Here is a 24218-nt window from a genome sequence, read left to right on the forward strand (position 1 = left end):
GTTTTAAAATCCAATTATTGGTTTTTGTATTATTATTATTTGGAATAACATTTTAAAATTTAGCAGTAACCAGAAATGGATGATTTTCTTAACACCTTTTTGGTACTACTGGGGAACTGTACTGTTGGTTTGCCTCCTATAGCCCTTTGGTGAGACCCTCCTAAGCTAACGGTGCCAGACGTTTCTGGTCAGATACATTAGATCAGTGGGTGCTTTGTATGGGGTGGGTGAGTCACTCAAATTTAATTTAAAGCTGAAGCTGGACTTGAATCTTCTACAAGTAGTTGAAAATCTGAAGTAAAATAAGTTATTTCAGTCTTATCAGATCTGTCAGAATTCAAAAAAGCCACAAATCCGTAAAGTTGGGCAGAGTTGCTTATTTTTCTACTGGGTTGATCTTTCTACCCTGTTATTAGGCATACTGAAGCGCTGTTGAAGGGAAGAAAGGTAAAGCACTAATAGCTACCACATTATGCATTAATGGCTTATTTGGCTGATACATTTCAAAGTTAATCTAAGTTTTGCTCAGGTGACACTTCAAAGGCTCTCCTAGATAAATTCAGAGGACTTTGTGGTGCAAAGGTGAAATCAGCAATGGGAAAAATGTTTTATGTTCCAGCTGTGCTCCTAAAAACTCTGGTGGTGTTTTGCTTGTACTAAGGCCATTAGCCTGATTGTATTCAGACATCCATCATGATCTGTTAATTTTATTATAGCTCAGAAGAATGCTAACGATGTAACAGGACTGGCAGAAGGTGAAAAGAAAAGGAGGAAAGATAATCTAGCTACGAAGTGATGGTGGAGGGATTACTTGGGAAAGATAAACGCACGTATTAGGAGGGCAGGATGAGATGCACTTGGCGGTTTGTAGAAGTATTAGCAAAGGAAATGGTTAAACCTTTCTGACACCCAAACATTTTATATGTTTGGAACTAGAAGAGGTGACTTGGTAGTCAAATATGTAGTCAGTATGGAGCAGTATTTTTTTTTTTAAAAAAAACGACGTTTGTCCAAAATGGAGGCTTCCCCGATTTGGCTTTGGTATCAAATAAAGTATCACAATGTGTATCGGAGGCAGAATTGTGAAAACTTGGGTAAAAAAGACACCTGGTGGGTTAATAACATGAGGTGGTACCATAGAAGATCTGTAGAAATGTTGGCAGTGTTTGAATTTGATGGGTAAGCCCTCTGCAGCTGATGCAAGAACTGCTAGATTTTGGGGAGGGTTTTGCTCCAGCGCTGCATGGGCCAATGGAAAATCACCAGCACCTCAAGTGCGGGGGACCCATCAGTTTTATGGGATAACCTGCCAGGCAGAGCCATAGCTTAACTGGGACTCTCGCCGGTTTATTTTTCAGGAGAATAAATTAAAATATTGTGGTCAACTTTGTCTACATGAGTTGCTTAACAAAAATTTACGGAACTGCATATGAGAAATTGAAGGAAACCTCCAGGATCATTTGGGCAGGCCTCAGGGAGTCAGCTACCCAAATGTATGCGTATATGTTCATTGTGGTGGTGGTGATTGGTTTTTATTTTATATTTTATATTACACGACTACAATGATGTCGTGTTGTGTACATGCCCAAGGTTTTTTCTATTTGTGGGAAGCAGCCCCTTGAAATCAGGGAGGGAAAAGGGAAAGGCTGGTTCCCTGTCCTACATGCACCCTTGGACTCTGCCTCACCTCCGAGTCCCTCTCTGGTTAGCAGAGGAAGATGAAGTCAGTAGTTGATGATGCCTCCCCTCACCAAGCATGATGTCCATTGCAACAGACACATAGGTGCAAATTCATTGCTTGAGGCAGTGCTGAGACTTAGGTATGACAGGTGCTGATTCCTCCTAAACTTGTCCAGATACCACTGTGTTCACAGATGTTCATTTTCATTGTGTGTCAAGCCAGACATTTATAGTGTACTGTCTGCGGTCATGGACTGTAACTTGAGCTGGCTAGCACTATTTTTATGGAAAGTGCTATTTTGTTTATTCTTCACATACATTTAGAATTTTGCATTTAAAATTTTACTTGCATATTTTTTTAAAAACATCAATTTGATTTTAGTAATAATAATAATAATAAAAAAATCCATCAAATATTTTGTGCCAGTGATATCTAGGCACATTTGCTATAGCTTATTTCTTTTTTCATTGCAGACAATTGTATTTATGTTCTGTTTTAATTTTTAAAAGTTAAAACTACTGAGAAATAAAAAGAGCCTCCAGTTGTTTAAATTACTCTGTTGCTGACTTGGAATCAGCTGAAGAAAAGAAGGTTGCCTTGATTCTAGGTAGCACTGATACCGGGTGTGTGCATGTTCCTTGGCAATGCAAAGGGAAGTAACTTAGATGAATTAAAATTTGCAAGGCCAGATTCTGCTGTCAGACACAGCCATGTAACTTCCATATGTTCGGAAGGAACAAGGCTGGGGCAGTGTTTCACTGCAATGGTGGATTGTTATGTGAAGAGTATGTCCTGAAAATGAAAGAAGAACCTTCAGCACATTGCTTCAGAAGCAAGTATTTGAGTTGTTTTCCTTTGGAGGTGTGTTTATCCTTTGGAATGTAAAAGGATTAATAAGATTAGATAGAACCACTGCAGAAATTAAAAAAAAAAAAAAAAAAGTATAACTAGACTTTATTTAGTGCAATGTGCACACAATATTAATTATGAATTATGCTTGAGCCTGGAGAATCCAGAAGGAGTTTGGGGCCTTGGAAAAACAGCTGGCCAGTTACTGTAGGTCACAGGAACGAAATGGTGCCAAAATCTAAGTCAACGTTTTAATTGCCTTTAAAGGTGGTTTCAGTATCAAAATAAGCCGTTTATGCTTTTCCAGAAATGCATTATCTCAGCCCAGCAATGAAGCGGTTTGCTCATGGCAGGCGTGCAGCCAGTGTGAGCGCGCATCAGCTGGCAGGCTGATAATTTCCTGGTGGATTGCCAACGCTTCGTTAATTTACTGAAGTGTCAAAGATTTGTTAAAAACATGTGTTTTTCAAGTGTTTTCCAAAAGTGTGTAGGGTGGTTTCCTTGCTTTACGGACTTAGCTTCACTAGCAGCTAGTTTTAAGAAAACTGTGGTGGTGGCGGGCAAAGAGAAGTACTGCGTGATGCCATCCCTCTGAATATTTCATACCTGTGTATCTCAGGTGAAATTGAGGCATAGGTAAGGGTAACTCTTTCAGAAATGCAATGTCATCTTCAGACACAGTGCATTTCAAAGAATTTGTCTTAACATCTCCAAATACAAAGGGATGCTTCTAGAATATTCCATCCTAAGCACTCCCTGCTCCACCAGCACAGTGCTGTGCTGCTGCTGTTGTAATGGCATGTTCTGAAAGTACAAGAAGAAAAGTTGGCTGAGACATCGTATTCCTTGAAAGAGCCGCATCAAAATGTGGCAGTGGAAGGAAGCTCTGAAAGCCTCTCACATCGTGTGGAAGTGCCTGGTGCTCTGACCTGCGTGGCTGGAGGAGGACCCGCACCGCTCAGTTACAGCTTTGGTGTTATTCTTACACACATACTCTTGAGTAGGGGAGACGTCATCTAAAACCATACAAAGTTATGGGTCCGTGATCCTGTTTCTAATTTTGCAGTGCACAACCGAAAGAATAATTAAAAAAAAAAAGTCTCCCAGCATAGAATCTAGTTTTGTAGGTAATTTATATCTGCCTGAATTTGAGTTTTATATTAGGTGCATTGAATTTTTTGCTGCTCTGGCTTCCACGTACCTGCTTTAAAAAATCTTTTTTTTGTTGTTTGACAAACATCCAAAGGTGTCATCCTGTTTCTGCATCAACATCTCTAAGAAAAACTTGAGCTCACTCCCTCAGTTATCACAAAAGAGAATGATGTTTATGAGGAGAAAAAAAAAATAAAAAGAAGAAATTCCAAATCCGTTGCTAACAACTACAACAAAAAAAAAGAATCAAGGTCAACATTTTGTTTTCAAAAGGTTTGTTTGCAAATCCCTGTGAGGCAACACAATTCCAGCGCCCTCCCGTCCCAGAGGGGAAGAAGCTGAGGGAGAATCACACGCGAAGGCTAAATACTTTCGCCGAGTTCACACCGAAAGCCTCTGGAAGATTTAGGAAAGAGATCCAGGTCATTTAAATGCTAGTTCTGTGGCTTAACCACGGAAACGTTCCTCATCTGTAAACACGCCTGCTTTTTGAAGTAAAATTGATATTCGTTTGGCAAAGGGCCAGGAAGAGCACAGGGCCTCTGACAGCGTGTGAAGAAAGCCCAGATGCAGCCCGCTGCCTGCCGCGGGCCGGTGCTCCTGGAAGGCCGGCGTTGGCCTCCACAGGCCTCCTCCACGGGCCTCCAGCGCCTCCCGGCCCTGCCTGAGCACTGGGAAGCGAACCGAGGGCTGCAAAGTGCTGTGAGGTACATACAGCCTTCAGACACTGCAAATATTCTCTGGGATCTCCTCTGGGATCGCCTTCTCACAGTCCCAAATGCTCGTTGCCGTCCTCGGGGAGTTCTGCAGTCGAGCTCTATGGATTTATGACAGAAGTAGTAACTAAAGGTATAAAAATTGGTTGTGCTCCCAGTGAATAAATCAAAACCTGTGCTAAAGTTTTGCTTTTGATTGTTCAGGGTTAGGGTTTTCCCTTTTAGCAACAGCACCATTTTCTGCCTCAGATGTCTGAAAAGCCAACAAGGCCAAGATCAAGTGCCCGACACTCTGAGCTCTTCTGAGGAGTGCTGAAGGATTTCATTTGGAAGGGGGCTGAGCCGTGGGTTGCATAAAAATGTCATTTTGTTCAGCTGGGCATTCAGAATTTTGCAGGGGCTAATAAACGAGGAGTAGTTACCCAGTGTGCTTGTGCAGGGTGACTGCCTTCAGCCTAGGGGATTCCTGAGCTGTGCCTAGTTTGACTTGTTGCACCTTGCACGTAATTCTTTCATATTTTTAAGTATTCAAAAACAAAAGTGGGTATAATCTGTATAAAGAATAAAGTAAGGAGTTTTTGCTGACCAGCTCTCACTCGCCAGTTTTCATGCAAAAATATAATTACACGATGCTGAAAGAAATGGAGGGAGGACATCGGACTTTTAAAGTAGCAGAGACGTAACTGAGTTAGTCTGTTCTTCCTCTGACTTCGTCTTGATCCAGACAGCGTGTTTAGTGTACTTGGCAGTCCTCTGCCCTCTTTTAAAGCAATGGGGCCTCTGTCCTGTGGGCAACTTTCAGTAAGTTTAAAAACAGAAACTGTAACTATAGAAAAATGATCTTAGAAGAGGGGGGGAGCACTTTTTTTTTTTCTTGGCAACAGCAATGAATATTTTGATCTTTTTATTCTTACATTGTCTGCAGTTGGTAGGAACAGGGTGCACAGGAAATGGTCTATGAGCCAGAAATAGTGGTACACAAGAGCATGAGCTCAAGGCTCAGAGAAGGAGAAACAAGAAACAACAAAACTTTGCAACAGACTGTCAGAACACATGTGCCAAAAAAGAAAAAAGAAAAGGGAAATGTGTTCCAAAAAGAAACCCTTCAGGCTGGGTTCTTTGCTGGTGTAGACTGACTTTGTTCGACTGTAATTTAACGTAAGGACCTTAATTTATGCCAGCTCAGGCTCTGCCCCTCGCTTTTGGGATACATGGTGTGATTAGTTTCCACGAAAAAATTTGAGGTTCTGAGCCTCGATGTTTATTGTGGCAGAATTGTCTCTTACTTCTCTTGCTGCTCTGCTGTGTTGCAGATTGAAGGATGTGTGATTTCAGGGGTAGGAGTACAGCTTTGATCTCTGTATTAGGCACTAGAAAGAGTTTTGGTCTCACTGTCCAATATATTCTGGTGGTTTGTTGTGAAGCTTTTTTTTGTTTGCTTAGTTCTTCTTTGTTTCCGGACTTTGTTTGTTTGCTTGTTTTCTGATGGCTGGCTTGTTGAGGAAAACAGCATATACGTGGACTTGGAGACTTCAGATGGGGATGAACTAAGCACAGATGGCTGTTTGGCCAGGAGCAGTGTTTATTCCAGAGGAGTTGTTACTGTGATTCTAATAGAAGATAAAGCCGTCTGCGAGCCTCCCCCCAGCCATGTCTTTGGTTCAGTTCATACCCCTCTTTTAAAACTCTTGGCTTCGGTCTCACTGATTCAGCTAGAAGCATCTTTATACATAGATGGGGGATACAAAGCCAGAACTCTTCTGGGGAGAGCTTCATCTGGGACCTCTGGTGTGCCGGCCCTCGCTGCAATGACAGCCCGTCCTTCCCCCTCCACACCCCTCCACAGAACTGATTTGCAGTTGCCATAAGATCTCTTCTTACTGGTTCTCTTCTTACTGTTCCCTTCAAATATAGCTGCTTAACACGTTGCTTTGATATAATTTTGTGTCTGCTGTTTCCGTGAAAACTATCTCCTATAGAAAAACGGATTTTGCTGTTCTAGTCTAATTCTTCATGTGATTACTGCTGTGGAACAGTGCTTTTAGCGGCATTTTGATCCTCTGAAGGCCACTTGAAAAAATGCTTGTGTGACCAAAGCTCATCTGTTTTTTCCAAGCACAGGAATTGTTCTAATTAAAACCCCCTTTTCTAGAAGTCTTGCTCCCCTTTGCGTGTGCCCACACACAGAGCAGTCTTTCGCTGTAACTGCTATACTGCAAGGACAAAGGCATAACAAAGTAATTAAGTATTTAACTTGTACTTGCTTTTGGAATCTGCTTCAGATCTGAACAAGGTTTTTCTGCCAAGGCTTGCATTGCAGGTGACCTAATAAAAGATGTTACTTCTATCTGTAAAACTTGCCCTGCCTCAATGTGTGCACGTGTGTGTGCTTATATAAAATGTTCTTCTCATTACTTCAAGCACTCTGAAGCTAGCATTTGAAGACACAAGTTAAAATACAAAGTAGTGTTATGGCTGACGCAGTAGCATGTGGGAATAAAAAAGAAAAAGTGGTAATATATTGAAGCATAGGATGAGAATGAGAAGCTGGTGTTGCCAGCTTGTAATAAGTTATGGAAGCATATATGTTAAGTGTTTCAACTATGTTGAATCTGAGCCCAGAAAATTAATAATAAGAAATGTGAAGCTATTGTGGAAAGGAAATGATTCAGATCTACTTTATTGAATTTATCTTGAAATATCCTTTTCTATTATTTTTTTTTTTCTGTGAGAAATGACAGCTCACTAAAGAATTTGCTTATTTTGTAGAACTGTTACTCCATTAACTCCACAAAGCTAATACGCTCTTTTTCTACAGGCACTTTTGATACCATCACTTAAAAACACACTATTGGTTATCTAATTTAAAGAAGACAACTGATGGATTAGAATTAGGCAAAGCCTTCACTGACCTTCTAAAGTTAATTAATAAGAAAGCAGTATTTGTATTAATATTGATTATAATATAAATGTGTTCTTTTTTTAAATAGATGTGTCCTGAAAGCAGCAGAAATATTAGAGAGGTGCAGTGTGCATCATACAACAACAAGCCATTTATGGGTCGATTTTATGAATGGGAACCTTTTGCAGAAGGTAAGGGAAGACACCTTGTTTTTACTTTTATTATACTGGCTGTGTTTCAGAAAAGCAAAAGTACTTTTCACCTAGTGGAAGCCATGGGACTTTGGGTCTTGCTGATTCTGCTTTGTTTATCCGCAGAGTTTATTCATTGGTCAACAAGTAAATAAATATGTTGTTGTTTTTTTTGTTTTGTTTTGTTTGTTTGTTTTGTATTTTACAAGATTGAAAGCATGCAAGTCCTACTTTGACTGGTATACTTTTGCACCTATACAGTATTGCAAGAGTATTTCGGCTACATCACTGTTAAATGTCTTCCATGTGTTTGTTTGATTACAAAGGCTTAGTATAGGTCTATTTTGGTAAATGGAGTCAATTTTTTTAATCCCAGTTTAGCATGTGACTTGAGGTCCTAATGCGTTCATTTCAGGACTCTGTCGTTGTATATAAATTTTCTAAGTGTTTGACAATTGGGATGGTGACTGGGGGAGGGATACCTGTGCTATGGACTTGCCCAGCTGCATGTTGAATTGATTGGCCTGGAACACAAAGCAGCAGCTCTAGTAGGGGCCTGCCACATCCTCAGAGTCCTAATGTTTGAAGAATAAAACTCAGTAATTTGTGGGCTATAACCTTTTCCTGGAAACATGTTTTGTGAAATAATTACTTGTTTCATTTTTCTTTCTGTAAGCAAGAGCTGGGCCTGCCTCAGCTGAGATTTGCAATTATTTGTGAGGTAAATAACTTAATCTTAAAATATGTTTCATGGCTGGATTCAGCAGAATCTAGTTTGTCTTACTTTTTAAAATAATGTTTTTAAAAGGCTGTTTTCCACAAAAAGGACCACAGAGGAATTACACAGAAATATGTATCCATACTGTGAAGTACTTTCATTCTTGCCGCGTGGATCTGTCGCTTGGCATGAATCACTGTTATGGTTACCTTTATGAGACACCCTTACTAACAGGCTGTGTGTGCTCTGCACTCTGCGTTCTCTCCTATGATCTCTCTTCCAAATGGGGGCACAGAATCTCACCTTGAAATTTAAAAATAGAGGATATAGGTCCAACTACTTGTACTTCCTGTATTTGAGAAGAACAAAGCAGAAGGAGCATTTATCTCTTTTTTGAATTCTGTCTTGAATATCGCTTTTATTGCCTACTGTGCAAGTAGCTACAGATAATACAAGTCAACACAAGTAATAAGTTATGTCACGGCTTTTAATGTCTTACTGTCAGTGTTTACAGGGGTTTCTCTTTACAGGAGACTTCATTACAAATAAATGTGTGCTGTGATTTATCTTAAAGTTGACACCCTGCCCCGTATTTCCTAAAACTGATATGTTGGCATGAGTTTCTCAGTTATGTGTCTTCAGCATCAGTGATTTACTCTAGGGCTACCAGGATTCTGTGTATGTTTGGCTTGCTTTCGGTCTTGAACTCATCATGACAAGTTGCTTTCCCAGGTCCAAAATGGAGGCAAAGTAGGATGAGGTATGGAAAAGGAATGGGAGAATCTCATTCATGACAGGGAGATTCCTTTTGCAGAGCTGGGGGTTGTATTCGTATTTCTCCTCCCTTTATCCTAACAGAAGGAGAAAAGGGTAATAGTTACTGGTGAGTTTTGGTCATTAATACACTGAGGTCATGTGTACCCCAGTGTATATAGAGCCTGCTAGTAGTTTTCAAAGTGTCAGCGGTGAAAAGCACATCAGGGTAGAGCTGCAGTGGGGGGATGAGTCAGCTGGAAGGCAGCGCGAGCTGTTTAATATCTGACTCCCAGTTGATCACACGTTTATTTCTAACGTAGTCATGCCTCAGTCCTGGTTGTACCTGGTGTGGGTATATGGAAGAGTTGCAGAGCTATGCATCTTTATCTCAAGGTGTGCCCATTCAGTGTATGCTCTGTTAGTTAAAGTCATGTTAGGCATTGTGAAGTTGTCCCCAAAAGGAAGTTACAGAGCTGTCAAACTTTGGCACTTTGTACCGTGCCTGTAAGCAGAAAAAAGAGCTCTGTACTGCAGCAAGCAGAGGGCTGAAGACATTGCAGAAAAAATGACTTCTCTTACAAGTTGGCCTTGAAGACTTAAGATATCTTAGCTTCAAAGCATCGCTCTTCCAACTGCCATTGGCAAGGCACAGCTCGTGCTGAGCCAGCTCAGCCCACCTCTGTCTCCTCGCTTCCTGCACAGCAGCTTTGACTCACGCTGCCCTGTGCCAGGAAAGATGGATGACTCAGGGGATTTAAAACACGCCACAATCATCTCTTTTTCCCTCCCCTGCACAGCACAGCTTGCTCCTAATATTTGTGTTGGATCAATAAGGGCGGCTAAACTGCAATTTACAGCTCTTTCTTGATGGTGAGTTAAGTATAATAATTATTATTTTTGAAAAATAGCATATTTTTATTTCTCCCTTGATCAGATTGGCGCAGCTGCATTTCTAACCCCCCTGTTTTATCTGCTACTTCTCCAACACAAACTTCTGTCTTATTAAAAAAGCCATATTAAAGAGACTATAAACTCCATGAATTTAGAGTGTCTAATGAAAAAAGCAAACTAGTTTGTGCTGGAGAAGGACTAGCACAGAATGACTTCAAGGCCAGGATTTGAGAGGAAGATCCAGATGTGACAAAGGGAAAACATCACACTGATACGATCGTAAAACCTGTAAGGAAATTTAAATCTACAGATGCAATAAATGCTTGAGTGATTCAGATAATTCACCTCTTCAAATTTGAACTCATTATTTCAGCTATATTTTTAATTGTATTAAAAAAAAAATCTTAACCTAAAGAAAAGCTTTCAATATCTTGATCACTATATGAGAAGAGTACATGTATATTTCAAGGAGAAAAACTATTGTTTCCTTGACAAGTGCAATTCAATGAAAATCTGACCATAGGAGTCTCTCTTAGTGAAGAACAGCTGCATTTTTGAGAGGAGGGAGATAACTGAAGATTTATTGACAGAAATCCTGTATAAGCTTAAAGAAGAAATAAAGTCCTCTCCAGAAAAATCTGTCTGATGCTTCATCTCTGTGCAGTATCTAGGATATCTTACACATCCAAAATAAGTTGTGGAATACAGTATTTCAAATCAATGGCCACAGAACATCCTGAACAACTGCAGGCCTTCTTGCTATGAGTTCTGTTTGGCCTTCCTGGTACTCTTCCCCTAAAATAGTTTTGTGTCAGTGCTCTGTCCTGAGGGCTGACTTGCTTTCAGAGGAGAACTCACCGTAGTTGCAGAAGATCTGTGCATGCTGTAAAATCCCTTCTGAGTTCACTTTTCTTTTAAAATACCTTCTAGTAACCTGACATCGAGCTACAGGTGCTTCTCAGCTACAGCTGTGAGAAATAAAAGCTCTAAAGAAAATTAAGCCTATCTCTTCTACAGCTGTCTAGCAAATACTGCAACTTCAGTATTTTGTGTCAGAGAAGAAGCACTTAGGATTTAGCCTGAATTCATCTTTGCTATTAGGATGGAGACTGAAGACTAATGCTGCTACATTTATTTATTTGTGTGTTGTGTTGCTGGACTTGTACCAACAAATTTGACTTGGTTTGCATGACAAAGTAGCTTCTTACAGGAAATCAAAATGGAGGCCCCAATATAAAATGTCAAATTGCTAGGAAACTTCTCCAGTCTGCTGGCAGTTGATGACACTGTAGACTCTGAATGAGCTTTGATTAATATTATGTAAGTATAAAATTGAAGAAAAGCCTGATTGTTCATTTAAAAATCATTTTCAGTTATGGAGAATTGCAAATAGCATGAAGCACTTCTGGAATGGGAGCACGCAGAGGTCAGAGAGGAGTGACTTTACAGGGAGTGTAGTTGCAAGGACGGTGCAGACACTACCTGCAGACCCTCAACCAGCTGTAGGCACAGAGCAGTCTTGCTGATGTGTCAGAGTTTGGGAGGGTTTGGCTCATTTCCTCAGGCTTTGTGCAGACAAGGATATGTAGACTTGTGAGGAAACTCTTCATTCAGTACTGGTATCATTAAAAAGACGTTTTGTTGAGCATCTTCCATTCAGCTGATCAACAGAAATCATCCTCCAGACCTAGTGAACCTCAGGAAAATCCTTTATGGGAGTGTTTGAGACTCTGCTGGATGAACGCCAAAATCCTGTCAAGTTACGCTTTTGTTGTGCTGTCAGATTTCCAGATGTTGCTTCTAAGTTTTCTGTTATTATGTGTGACTATTTGCATATAGCTACCAAATATGCACAGGTAATTTTGCAGAAAGTTTTGGGGCCAGATATAAATGTGGCCTATTGGGTGTTGTTGCAAATCAATGAACATTCTGGGCCAACCCTGAATGCCTTTTTTCAGTGGTTTATTGTGTTGCCTTTTTTCCCCCTGTTTATATGTATATAAACAACTTATTATGTATGTGTAGAGTTTATATGCACATTATTAGTGCAAGCATTCATTGATTTCATTGTTGGATGTCTTAATATAAAACCATTTTAGTAACATTATAACATTTGACATATACAGAGAAACATAGGGTTAAGTCTCATCACTTTAGGCTAATTGGTAGTGGAACTTTAGAGTAATTAGAGACTTCATCTTTGAGTAAGATTATTAAGGTAGGTCCTGATGTAGGCATGTTACCTGGATGCCTGTGATTTCTTGACAAGAGGAGTGCTGTCCTTCAGGAACAAAGGTAACACAGTCCCAGTTTATGAATTTTTGGTCTGTCCCGATTTGTTACGGCCAGTTCATTGTAAATGAGGATATGCTATGCCAAACTAGTGTCCTTGTAGGTTTTGGTGCAATACTTCTGAGAACCTAATTTTTCACTGAAAAAGTCCTATTGTATTATTTGTAATTCCTCTGGTAAAATGCTTCTGGTTAGTGGATATACAGATGTTTGTGTATATACAGAATATCTCAAGAAATATTGCAGCTGTGCTGCAATTCATCCAGCTGCAGGGTATTATATTCAATGAGGCAGCTGCTTCATTTCTTCATTTGAAAATGAAAGTCTTCATTTCTCATGGCAATACACTACACTTCTCTGCTTTTTGCCTCCACCTGTTAGAAATGTTCTTGATTGCTTTTATGACATTTTGTGGTTACTTGTCCTTGAAGCTTGTATTTTAATTGCATGCATTGTATTTTCTGTGATTTTTTTTTTTTTTTTTTGCTATTCCTGTTCTATATGAACTGCTGTTGCCAGACATTCATTGAAGAGGCAGTTGTTTAGAGGGTTTTGAAATGCAATGAATATGTTTTTATTTATTGATTAGCTACAACTCAAGTAGTGCACACAGCTCTAATGATAATCAGCACATAGGTAATAACAGAACTGGCATTCTTAAATTTCATCGCACACACAAAAAAATGAATTACCCCCTGATTTTTCCCCCCGTTTGTACGTAGAAAGGAACTGTCTAGGATTTGGCCTCAGTTCCTTTCTGCAAACCAAAAGTCTGCCTATGCTTATCATTTAAATTGTGTTAAATAACTGTGTTGATATATTTGCCTTCTACGTGCTGTTCACATGTATATTTATGATCTGTCGTAAAAATTTGAGATGTAGGAAATAGATTTGGGAAAAACTTTTGAAAAATTTATTCTGTTCTGTATTTTATGAGAACTCACGGGTTTAGGTCTTCAACAACTGTGTGAGTTGATACATGAAACATCCTGCAATTTGCTTTGCTTGGCCTTTTCTATGATCTGTTGGGCTACTTTATAGTGGATTGGTCTTAATCTCTAGCTGATCAGGAACAGTTGCTTAGCAAAGGAATAACATTAAACTGAACAGTAAACCAATAGCAGATTAGTACATCCTAAAGCATATATCTGAAATTATTGACAAGATCTTAAGTACCGTCTATAAGGTATATAATTTCTCTGGAATTTTGTTGGAATTTGAGCTCCGATTTCCTTTAAACTCATTGAAAATCCTATAAAGGATGTAAAAACTCAATTAAGTATCAATTTTTCATGTATTACCAAAAATTCTATTTCATTTAAACTTAAATCTCTTGGAAATGTTGCTGGTTTATGACACTGGAACTTATTCAAATACAATCAAACATGAAGTTAATTTATATTATGACCCTTTCTTCCCTTTATTTAATCCCGACTTGTGAGTGGATCACAAGAGAAAGCAGATGGAAGCTAGCAAAACTTTAAAAGTATGGTTCTGCTAAAGTATCTGAGGCATTTCTTTGACTTCATCAATAAATTTACTTCCTGAACATCTGTTGTGTTGAGCTTGACCTGGAAATTGTAAATATCCTGTGTATTACTGAAATATGTAACTACTTCTATAGAAAGCTTTAATAGAAAATGTTTAGATACTTGCATATATGGAAGCGTAATGCTTCAACGTGGCAGCTTGCCTTTTATAATTATTCTTGATGTATTTATTGATGTACATGTTTTGATTTGTATCTGTAGAAAGTTTAGTAATATCAGAGCCTGGCTTTTATGTGGGATTCGATGTCTTGTTCAATTCAAATCATAATGCACATGTACAGTTGAATGTACTGCGCTAAGTGGGGATGATAATGAAGTACATGAAGTAATGAAGTACATGAAGTTCACCGTTTTCCCTTAGTAGGCCACATGCTCCACATGTTGTAATACTTCTAGTTACTTGTGTGTACCTCGATTGCTCTGCTGTTCTACTTGCTATTTGTAGGGAAAAATGGGTTAAGAGGAATGAGAGCAAGCAGATGTTGGTGTTTATAGACGGATACCTGGATGAGCCTCCAGAATTGGAAAGGGTTGTTAGTGCAGACTGGGAAATGACATCCAGGGAATGTTAGCATTCAGGAGTAAACTCATACAGCCCAAGGGTGACGTAAACATAAACCATGTAAACCGAATGTATTTTTAAGAAGACAGCAAAGGGAAAGATTGGAGACAAACTGAAAAGCCGTAGCTGTTGTCCTCTTGCAGGTTTGGATAAATTTAGCCTAGCTTTGTATAGACAAGACATTGCCTTCTGAACCCAGGTAACCAATAGTTGCTGCTTTGTTCTAGAGCACCTCACCTGCCTGGATGCATTAGTCATGAGTTGGGGAATCATCTCTGGAAGAATTATGCCCTCGTTTCAAAGCACGCATCTTAGGTTCCTTCGGTGGGAGCAGAATGTTAGGGGCAGATGTTGTGGCTTTCAGGCTCAAATTCAGAAACAAAATTGTATCCAGATCGTGTGGTAACAAAGATGGTTAGGCTGGAACAGAATGTGGAAAGATGATTTGATTTTTGCAAAGCACCCATGGAAGTGATTGGCATAGACCCTGTTAAGCCTGCTTTGATAACATGAGTCTCAACTCCATCCTGTTGCTACCAATGGCAAGACTGCCAGGGGTTCAGGTCAGTATTCATATCTGCTGTGTCATCAGGTTACTGTGGGGCTGTGACAGCATCTCAGAGAAATGCTGTGCAAATGTATATGCTTGTGATTTGAACTGAAAAAAAATATAGAAAAGAAGAGCCCACAGTGCTTTCCCTCCTGAAATGTTCTCGTACTTTATTTGTTCTGTACCTGGAGTTGTGTTGTAAAGTTGAGATTCCAAGCTACAAGAGAGATGCTACTAGTGTTATTTTTGTTTGTTTGTTTTTAGTTTTACTTCTATTGAAATTTAATAAAATTAACATTACTTGAACTGACCTCCAGTATGACAGCAACATTTTAAAGCAAAATTTAACCTCTGAGTACCATATTTCATTTGTCTTCATTTCTTTAAAAATGTAGAAGAAATTAACTTTGAATCCTAGCATTAGGCAAGCTCTTGACAAAACCTGGTGTTGGAAACCATGGGACTGCCCATCTAACAAAATTATTTCTGTAATAATTTGTCAAGTCATGCAAGAAAAATACTTTTTTTTTCTTTTTTAAAAGAAAAGTTATCGTAAACCTCTTATAAAAGCAGAATCAGTGGAATACTTTGCAAAAAACAAACAAACAAACAAACAAAAAAAAAACAAACACAAACAACCTAGTGGTATAAAAATAAAGTAAAATAAAATAAAATTATTATCTTCATCACAGCTTTCTTAATGTCTGACTTGGCTCTGTCAGGCAAAATCTGTAATAAGCAGGGCGAGATGAACAAATAGTATTTGACCTCACATTGTCTGTAACATCTTCAGACAAGATCTGTATTGCTTATAGAGCATCATAGTGCTCAGTGGGTGCACAGAGTGGTCTGAAGCTTGCTTCAAGTTGGTAAATGTGGAGTTGATCCTTATGATTTGGGGAGCAGCCTGGATCCTATAAAGGTGAGCCTGGGGATACCCTAGAAGCATGAGTCCTGCAAGGAGTCAGGGTGTTGTGATGGAAGTGCTCATCCAGTAGTACAGACTGGCACAGAGCAGGGTTGTGTAAATGAACGTTCCCCTGGAGTTCCCTCAGCCTCAGGCACTGTCAGGGATTGGTTTCCATTTTCTCTCTGTCCTCTGATGTGGTTCTTCTGCCAAGAATAGCTTTCTCACAGCCCAAACCTCTGCCATTATGAATTAAAAATAATTCTGCTAGAATTGATAGAAAAGAGGAATCAAGGGTTAAGTGGCACTATTGTACGGTGGTAGAACTACAATCTTTTTGAATCTCCATTTCATTTTGTTTCATCAGGTCTTTTTGTATGTTGAGTCTGTCGAGATAACGGAAAGAACAGGGCCAAATGAAATATCTCAACTGTCTCATCAAAAGCAAGCTTTCATCCCACTATTTAGTGCTGCTGGCATCAGCCTCATTACTGTATACAATTATAGAGTAAGTGCTTTGGGATGCTTTAGACTATTTTGAGATGATATTGTAATATTTAATAAAATTGAAAACGTTGGGCTCACAGTATTTTGCAGGTGTGCAATTCCTGCAGAAACCCCAGTGATCCTGTCATCTCTTCCAGATCTGTGAAATAGTCTGGAGAATAGAATAGGAGCTGCAAGGTCAAAACAGTGTAATCATTTTAACATGTGTTATACGTTAACTTTGGGGAATACTGAATAAACAGGGCAACAATTAAGCGAAGGATTATCAACATGTGTTCCTTCTTTGTTGTTAAATGTATGAAATGTTTATTCAACATATCTCTGGTATCATTTTCAGGTTTTGGCAGTACATATTCTTGCTTTTAAACACTTTCTTCTTTGTGGCGTGGCTTGTTTAACTTAGAAAGCAAAATTGAAAAATGCTTGGTGAATATTCTTTCCATTTTTAACAAGAAATGAACAACTGAGACACAGGGAGAAAACACATAAAGTGAGCTTGAGAAGTGAAGTGGAAAAGAGGCTCCCTGCTTAAAGCTACTTACCAAGCTATGATAGATTTTTTAAAATTAGTACCTGTGCCTCAGTTTACGCATGGAAATAGTTTTTTGTTGATTAAGTTGTATATTTCAAAGGGTTTTAAATAGTTTCATAATGTTTTCCGTGTGTTTGATTTCATAAAAGTTCTCACATCTTTAGATAAGAGTTATTTATCTCCTGCAGTCAGCAGTGATTGTCCTAAACCCACTGCTGGGTGCGTAGCAGGCTGTGGAGCTCCCAGGCAGTGCTGCTGAAGCTGAAGGAATGCAGGGTAAGTATGGCTTTTTATAGGTCCTAGTGGGCCACAAATTGTTGAGGTTAGTGTTGTTTTTTTCTATTCACTTCAGTGGCTTATGGATGAGGTTGAAGTTGCAGAGTCATTTAGAAAAAATTTTTGCCGTGTAACTAAAAACGTGAACAGACCTGATATATGATGCAGCAAAATTCTGTTGCAGGTTGGTAATGCCCAGGTTTCTGTGCATTCTGGGTGTGTACCTAATTCCTCAGAGGGTCAGGACCTCACTAGAGAAATTTTCCATTTCTTTGAAAAAAAGATGGCACTGTTTAAAGCATTCCCTTGTGGGTCATACTCGGTTCAAATTTCTGATGTTCCTGGAGCCTTTGCTGAGTCCGGGCTTCTGCTGGGCAAGTGTACGGACAGGGACTCGGAAAGCAGCAGTCTGTGAACGTGTGTGAACATCAGGTTCAGGCTTTTCTTTCATTCTGTGAAGAATTCAAAGTAAACAAAAAAGGTTTTTTTGAACCGTCTCAGAGAACAAATTACTTCCATATTCGGCACTCCCCCAAATCTGCCTTTTGTTTCATTGCATGTGTTCCTGAGCAATTAAAAATTGACTATTGCAAAAAACATTCACGCTACTGTTGACCCTTTGAAGCACTGACAGTGCTCCTCAGGAGAGGCTGAGGCGGGGCGGCACGGCCTGTGAGGAGGGGCTGGGGCCCCCTGAGCTGCCCAGCCCTCAGAAGAGGAGGCTCAGGGCGACCTGGCTGCTCCCTGCAGCGCCCTGAGCAGGGGAAGCGCAGAGGCAGGCGTCTGGCTCTGCTCCTGGGAACCAGGGACAGCACTGAGCTGCACCAGGGGAGGCTCAGCCTGAGCATGAGAACGCATTTCAGTGCCACAAGATGGTCAGACACTGAGCAGGCTTCCTAGGGAGGTGGTGGGTCAGTGCCCAAGGGGCATTTGGACAGTGCCCACATGGACATGCTTTAACTTTTGGTTAGCCCTGAGGTGCTCAGGCAGTTGGACTCGATCTTTGCAGGCCCCTTCCAGCTGAACTATTCTGTTCTGGTCTTACAAAACAGAACAGAATATGCAACCTCAGTGCAAAAAGCCTCCATATGCTGAAGTAACTCTTGGAGGAACTAACTACAAAAGCAAGCCTATTAAATAGAGACTAGTTCCCAGCTACTTCAGGAGACTGACTTCTTCTGAATATTTTTCATTATGCTGAAAGAATTACATATAAAGATACTTTTCCTTTATGGTCTGTTAATTTTGAGCCTGTTCCAGTATCAACTGATGCTAAGGGAAAGATACCATTAAGTTCAGAAGGAGTCAGATGGGAATCTAAACATTTATCTTCTGCGTTTCCATTTGTGTACTCGACGTACTGTTCGTGCGCGCTCTCAGCAGTAGAACCTGCACTTCTGCTGGCTGGAACATTTAGGTGCGAAATCGTATTTTCCTAAAGTATTTGGTGTGACATCATGCAAGTTGTGGAAATTAGCACCTAAGCAGACTGTAGGGCGTGAGGCACACTGAGGAGTTACTGCTGCTTAACTGCAGCGTGTCCCCAGAAACGCTGGCTGGTAACTTCTGTACTCAGTCTGTGGCAAGCTCAAAGTGGAAGATACTTGTTTGAGCCTCTATTATTCTGGTGAGACCTCTTTCTGTGGGATTTGAGTGAGAAGATGTTATGTTTTGTAGTATATTGTGAAAGCCAGCAAGGGTTGTCCCTGTGGCTCAAGCTGAGCACGGAGACTTGGGGAGCTGAGCCTTGGTCTGGAGTCACTGTGCAGGTTTTGGAGAGTCAGGGAAGGCCAGGAGGCTTCAAAGAGACATTACTCATGAGGCTTCATAACGATCAAGTACTACACTGTGTTTTTTAAGATGGCATTCCTTCAAAAGCCAGTTTTCCAACTTCATCCCACAGTATTTCAAAGGAGCATAGAGTTTACAACTCTGGTCTAACTGTTCGCTAGAAAAACGAAGTTACTTATTAATACGAATTTGGGTGTCTGTGCTGCGTATTATTATTTAAACATTGACATTCCAGTGTTTCTGGAGTGCTGTGTTAACGTTTTGAATGGAAATGTTTGGTAGTGCAGAGTGTTACAAAGGGAATTAAAATGATCATGCCAATTTAGCCAGCATAAGTAGTTGGACTGGCATTTATATACACTTGATACTCCCATTTGTTATGATGAATTACTATTTTCAAAGCAAGGAAAATCTTACCCACTGTGAAAGAAAAGCTTATAGTATGGATGAACATCAGAAGAGAGAGATTCCCAGTGGTAGTATTTAAAATGAAAAGCAGAACTGGCTTCTATTGTGCTCCGTTTCCATTAGACATCTTGGAAGTTTTATAAGCACGGTGCATAATAAATATCGAAGCCACAGTTTGAGGTCAGTTAAAAAGGAGAGACAGTTCTTGCTAATATTTTTCTGGATTAGTCCTTCATCTTACACCCAGATAGATACAAAGCACTGGCATCTGTCCACAAGAATGTACTTGTGAATTTGTTAATTTGCTTTCCATATTGCACTGTATAACTGTGAACTTAAATCCAAATACCACAAGTTTAAAATTAAGTTTGAAAGAAGCAGAGAAACTGTGCATTAAATTCACTCGTATATCTGCAAAGAGAGAAGATCTCTTTCTGAATAATTTTGGTCTAAGTCCTAAAAAGCACTGAGGTGCAGCCTGCTGTGGTCTGTTCTGCTGACCCAGTACTGGGATCCCTCCGGAGAGTGATCACAAAGAGCTGACAGTTTGGATCCATTACACCAGGGAGGTGGATAGCAAGTGTAAAAACAGACCTCAAAAAGTCAAGCCTGATTTTTATTTTTTTTTCAAATACAATAATATGAGTCTGGTGACATCATCAGATCTGAAAACTAATATAGATTTTTACTGTATTTTCTTTTTCATTGCTCCAATATAACTGGTACCCAGTGTATGTAAAATGCATTACGGCAAATCCGCAAGCAATTTCCTTCATTGTAACAAATACTGTATCTCATTAGAGCAAAACAAGCCCCCAGTTATGTTGCAGAACATCTGCTTAATAATTTCAAGTTCCTCCAACAATGCTGCCAGAACGTCTAAAAAGTCAACATCTAGTCCATTACTTTGATCAACAGAAGTAATAAAAATATAAATAATGTACCAAATGCGGATCTGGTGAAAGGCAGAGCAGTGCTAGTGGATCTAAGCTGAGAGAGAGCTATTGCTAATGGTGGTGTGGCTTATGGCACTGGGCTTCTGAGAGGTGGGCTGGGAGTGGGAACCAGATTTCTGGCTGACATAGATTTCCTATCTAACAACGAGAAAGTTATTTAATCTTTCTGTCCAGACCCTGACACTAAAATTCAGCTTAAAATGTCCTTTTATCTTTCATGGGCTTTCTGTAATGCATATGAGGTGCTTTAACTTTACTCAGAAGAGCTGAAACACCTATAACCAAACAACAGAGCAATGCTTTAGCAAAATTTGATATGAATTGTAAAAATGCTTAGTATTTATCTGCTTTGTGACTTTATCAGTTTCTGCTCTGTATGTTGTATGAAAAGGGTCACTTTGAGTTGTTTGCCTACTTGTTTTCATTCCAAATGTGAACAAAAACTGAAAATGGGAAAACTGTCTAGAAATGGATTGACCAGAATGTTGTTTTTAAGTGTCAAGTTATTTAGGGCCAGTAACGATGAAAGTTAAGAGAAAAAAAAAAAATTGTACTATTTGTAACACTTCTTTAAAAAAAAAAAATAAAAAAAATCAATCGCATAAAGTGTTTCATCATTGAAATGAAACTGCCTCAGAGTCATGTAAAAGTACCAAAAAAGGCTCTGACTTATGTAAGTGGGATGTATATTAACAAAGCATGGGCTAGGTCATTCTGCTTAACGCAGAGCACAAGATTCCCTGGCAGATAGTTCTATTGTTAGTGCTGTGAGATGGGGAGACACTGAAATACCTCCTTTTAAAGTGCTGATTTTTCTTTTTGATTTTAACTGTGCCAGTAAGTCTGAGAAATGTCAAGTCTTCATTATGAAATGTTGTCATGGAAACTCTAACTACTTCTGGGCACAATACTGTGTGTTAATATACAAAAGTTAACTGTAGATAAAAATCTGTGTGGAGACAAGAATGCAGAACTTTCCAAAGAAATCTACATACACAGTGCATGTTAATTGCAAAGGAGTGTTTTACTGTAGCTATGCGACATCCTAAAAAAGAACAGAAACAAAACCTCCTGTTTTCTTATCACAATAACCATTATCAGCTAAAGGAATCAGAGTTAGTGTGAGGATCTCAGGAGTACTTTTGTTTTGGGAAGCCTGAGGGCTCTGATAGGAGTGTTTGGTAAAGGCAGGTGCCAGCATGCTGTGGAGGTGCGACCAGTCCCCTTGGGAAGGATGTGGGGCAGTGAATGTCCCTTGGAGTTGGCACTGTGGTCTGAGCTGGGTAAAACCCACTCTCTGGACTGTAGCAGTACTTGCCTTTGTATGTCAAGGGCAGAAGGAGAAAAACATTTTTGTTTCTTACTGTCATTTTCTCTTTCTGTGGCACAGCTGATGATATAAACCACAATGAATTCAAGGTAATTTTCCAAATACCAATTTTTAATCCAACATTTTTTCTTAACCTCAGATTCAAAGATTTATGGCTATCATACCCCTTAAAGGTCCAGTGTTATCACTTGATCCTGCTGTCTGCACACTGCAGCTTGTACAATTGTAGCCCTTAGGAAATGCATTTTTCTGTGTGAATTGATGATGTGTCTTTCAGAATGAAGGTCATTTGATTTTTGACACGTTAGTTAATGCCACTGGTTACGTTCCTCCAGTGGTAAATCAAGTATTCCTTCAACAACAAGTTCCAATAAATGATCTTTGGATCCCCCAGAAACTTATTGTTGGACTAATTTCTGCTAAATCTTTTCTGCTTCTAATCAGCATCTAGTATTGTGGTCTCTCCTGTACCTCGTTCAGTGTGATTCGGTAAGAAGCAAATAGGTGCAGCAGGAGGCATTTCCTGATGCCCTATCTCTAGGGCTTAAGAGAAGCTTGTGAGTCTAGAGGTGCTCACAAACAGCAGCAGCAAGGCAAAGTTTGTAGTTGGTTGGTGTATCGATGGTCTGAGGCATTCCAAAAGCAATAAGCTAAGTAGAAACACTGTGCACAGTGAATCCAAGTGGCTAGGCTTGGTGGCAAGGGTTGAGAGATTTCTGGCTTTGGGGGGGATTTTTTTTTTTTTACAGGGTTCTGTGGGTGGGTCGTGTTTTGGGCAGAAGCAACTCAGACCAAGGTTAAAAGATCTTTCAGTGATAGTGACAGACAATGTATGAGCAATGCTTACTAGATTTCTGAACTCCAGTCGTTTCTGAAAGGTTCTTACATTTTACCTGCCACCATCTTCCAAAGCACTTGTTAGATAACATGGAGGGTAATTCCCTGTGATGTTTGGCAGTTTCTCTTTTTTCCTCAAAGCAAATGATACTGGCACTGTAGGGTCAGCTCCACCAGTTCCCTTGCAGTATTTTGTGGTTTGTTCCCCCAGCTTTTCCTCCTTCAAATGCTGCATTTGTAGCATGTGTAATCTTAGACATTGGAAAATGCGCTCTGCTTAGTTAGATGGCCAGAAGGTCTTCCATCAATGTCCCTCTGTTTAGCTGATGAAGTGCTTTTTCTCAAAACTTGTTTTAGCAAGAAAAACTTTTAACTGAATTGCTTTGTAAGTGGTCATAAAGTCCTGTTTAGGTTTCTTGCTCATGTAAGCATGTTGCTGTGTTTTCTGGGGTATTTCATTCTTTATGTTTTGCTTGATAATGCCAATGTTATGGTTATTGGTGTATAATGCGTTATTAAGTCTGGGTCATCTGCACTGATATGACATAAGAAAGAAAAATCAAATGGTTTGTGATGGCAGAAATTCAGCTGGTTCTACACTGTTGTAATTTGATGGTACAATAGTAGTTTCTATCAGCTGAAGATCTGCCTTATGGTCTTTGCTATCACCGTAAGGAAGTACCCAAGAACTACCCTGAGTACAGGTTTGAAAAACATGACCCTATCTGTGAGTCTAAGGGTCCAGGGTAACCTGAGAAAATTCCTTTTGTTTTATATACCACACCAGAAACTGTTGTGGGAAGGGAAGAATACCACTCATTTTCTTATTCTGCACTTTTTATATGGCGTGGTTGCTTCTGCTGTCTATAAACAGAGTGGCAAATGCAGTTGTGGTGGGATGTGGCTCAGCAAAGGGGCTGGCTTTACTTAACCAGCTATGGCAGTGTTGGCTGTGGCAGTTCAGAGCAGGCCAAAAGAGGAACGTGATTTTTTGCATCCTTTTTCCTCCTTAGGTCAAGCAGAGCAGGCTTAAAGAAATTTCTTCACCGAAAGGGTTGTGAATCATTGGAACAGGCTGTCCAGGGAAGTGGTTGAGTCACTAGCCCTGGAAGTGAAAAACGTATAGGTGTAGAGCTTAGTGATGTGGTTTAACAGTGGGCTTGGCAGTGCTAGGTTAAAGGTTGGACTGGGCGACCTTAAAGGTCTTTTCCAACCTGAATGATGATGTGATTCTTGGAAATGATCTGCTGAGTGGGCTATTGCAACAGAGCAGTTGGTGCTTGCCACAGAAGTAGTTGCCACGAAGTTCAAAGAACATGTAAGAGAATGTAATTGCTAGCGGTCATCTGCTAAGCAAACCTGAATTTCAGCTGCAGGCCTAGAGAATCACCATTAATTTTATTGCCATGAACATGTAGAAGGTTGTTAGGGAAAAGAGTCAGAAATATGTGCTGGATAGTCTAATTTACCCATCCCCTGTTTCATTATATTTTTAGAACTTTTTTCTTTATTTTCTGGCTTAAATGCTCTTAAATCTCAGGAGAATTTTTCCATTATTTAATAGATCTCCCTGTCTTTTTTTTTTTTTTTTTTTTTTTTTTTTTTTTTTTTTTTTTATGAGGTAGATTCTGGGCTTGGGTTTGGGGATTTTATAGTGAGCTTACTTCTTCTAAAACCCACATAAACTTTACTGAAAATTCTTAATCCTTTTTTATGTACTTGCAGTATTTTCAGGTGTTTTTGCTGTACTTGTGTGACTTGTTACTGACACTGTATATGTTTAACTTAAAAATAATTGGAGAGAAAGATTGGTAATTTCTTTCATCATTTATGAAAGGAGGATCTGGGTCTAAGACTTCTAAAA

General features: G+C 39.6%; 1 protein-coding gene across 3 annotated transcripts in view; it reads left to right on the plus strand.

Annotated features, from left to right (window-relative positions):
- The window catches only part of THSD4 (thrombospondin type 1 domain containing 4), a 299631-nt gene that overhangs the window by 76826 nt on the left and 198587 nt on the right, over positions 1-24218 (plus strand). For all 3 annotated transcript variants that reach the window (XM_068695297.1, XM_068695298.1, XM_068695296.1), the window contains one exon: positions 7389-7491. In XM_068695297.1, coding sequence (XP_068551398.1) covers positions 7389-7491 — 103 coding nt within the window. The remainder of the gene's footprint in view (positions 1-7388; positions 7492-24218) is intronic.

Source organism: Anas acuta, chromosome 12, assembly GCF_963932015.1.
Source record: "Anas acuta chromosome 12, bAnaAcu1.1, whole genome shotgun sequence".
NCBI lineage: Eukaryota > Metazoa > Chordata > Aves > Anseriformes > Anatidae > Anas > Anas acuta.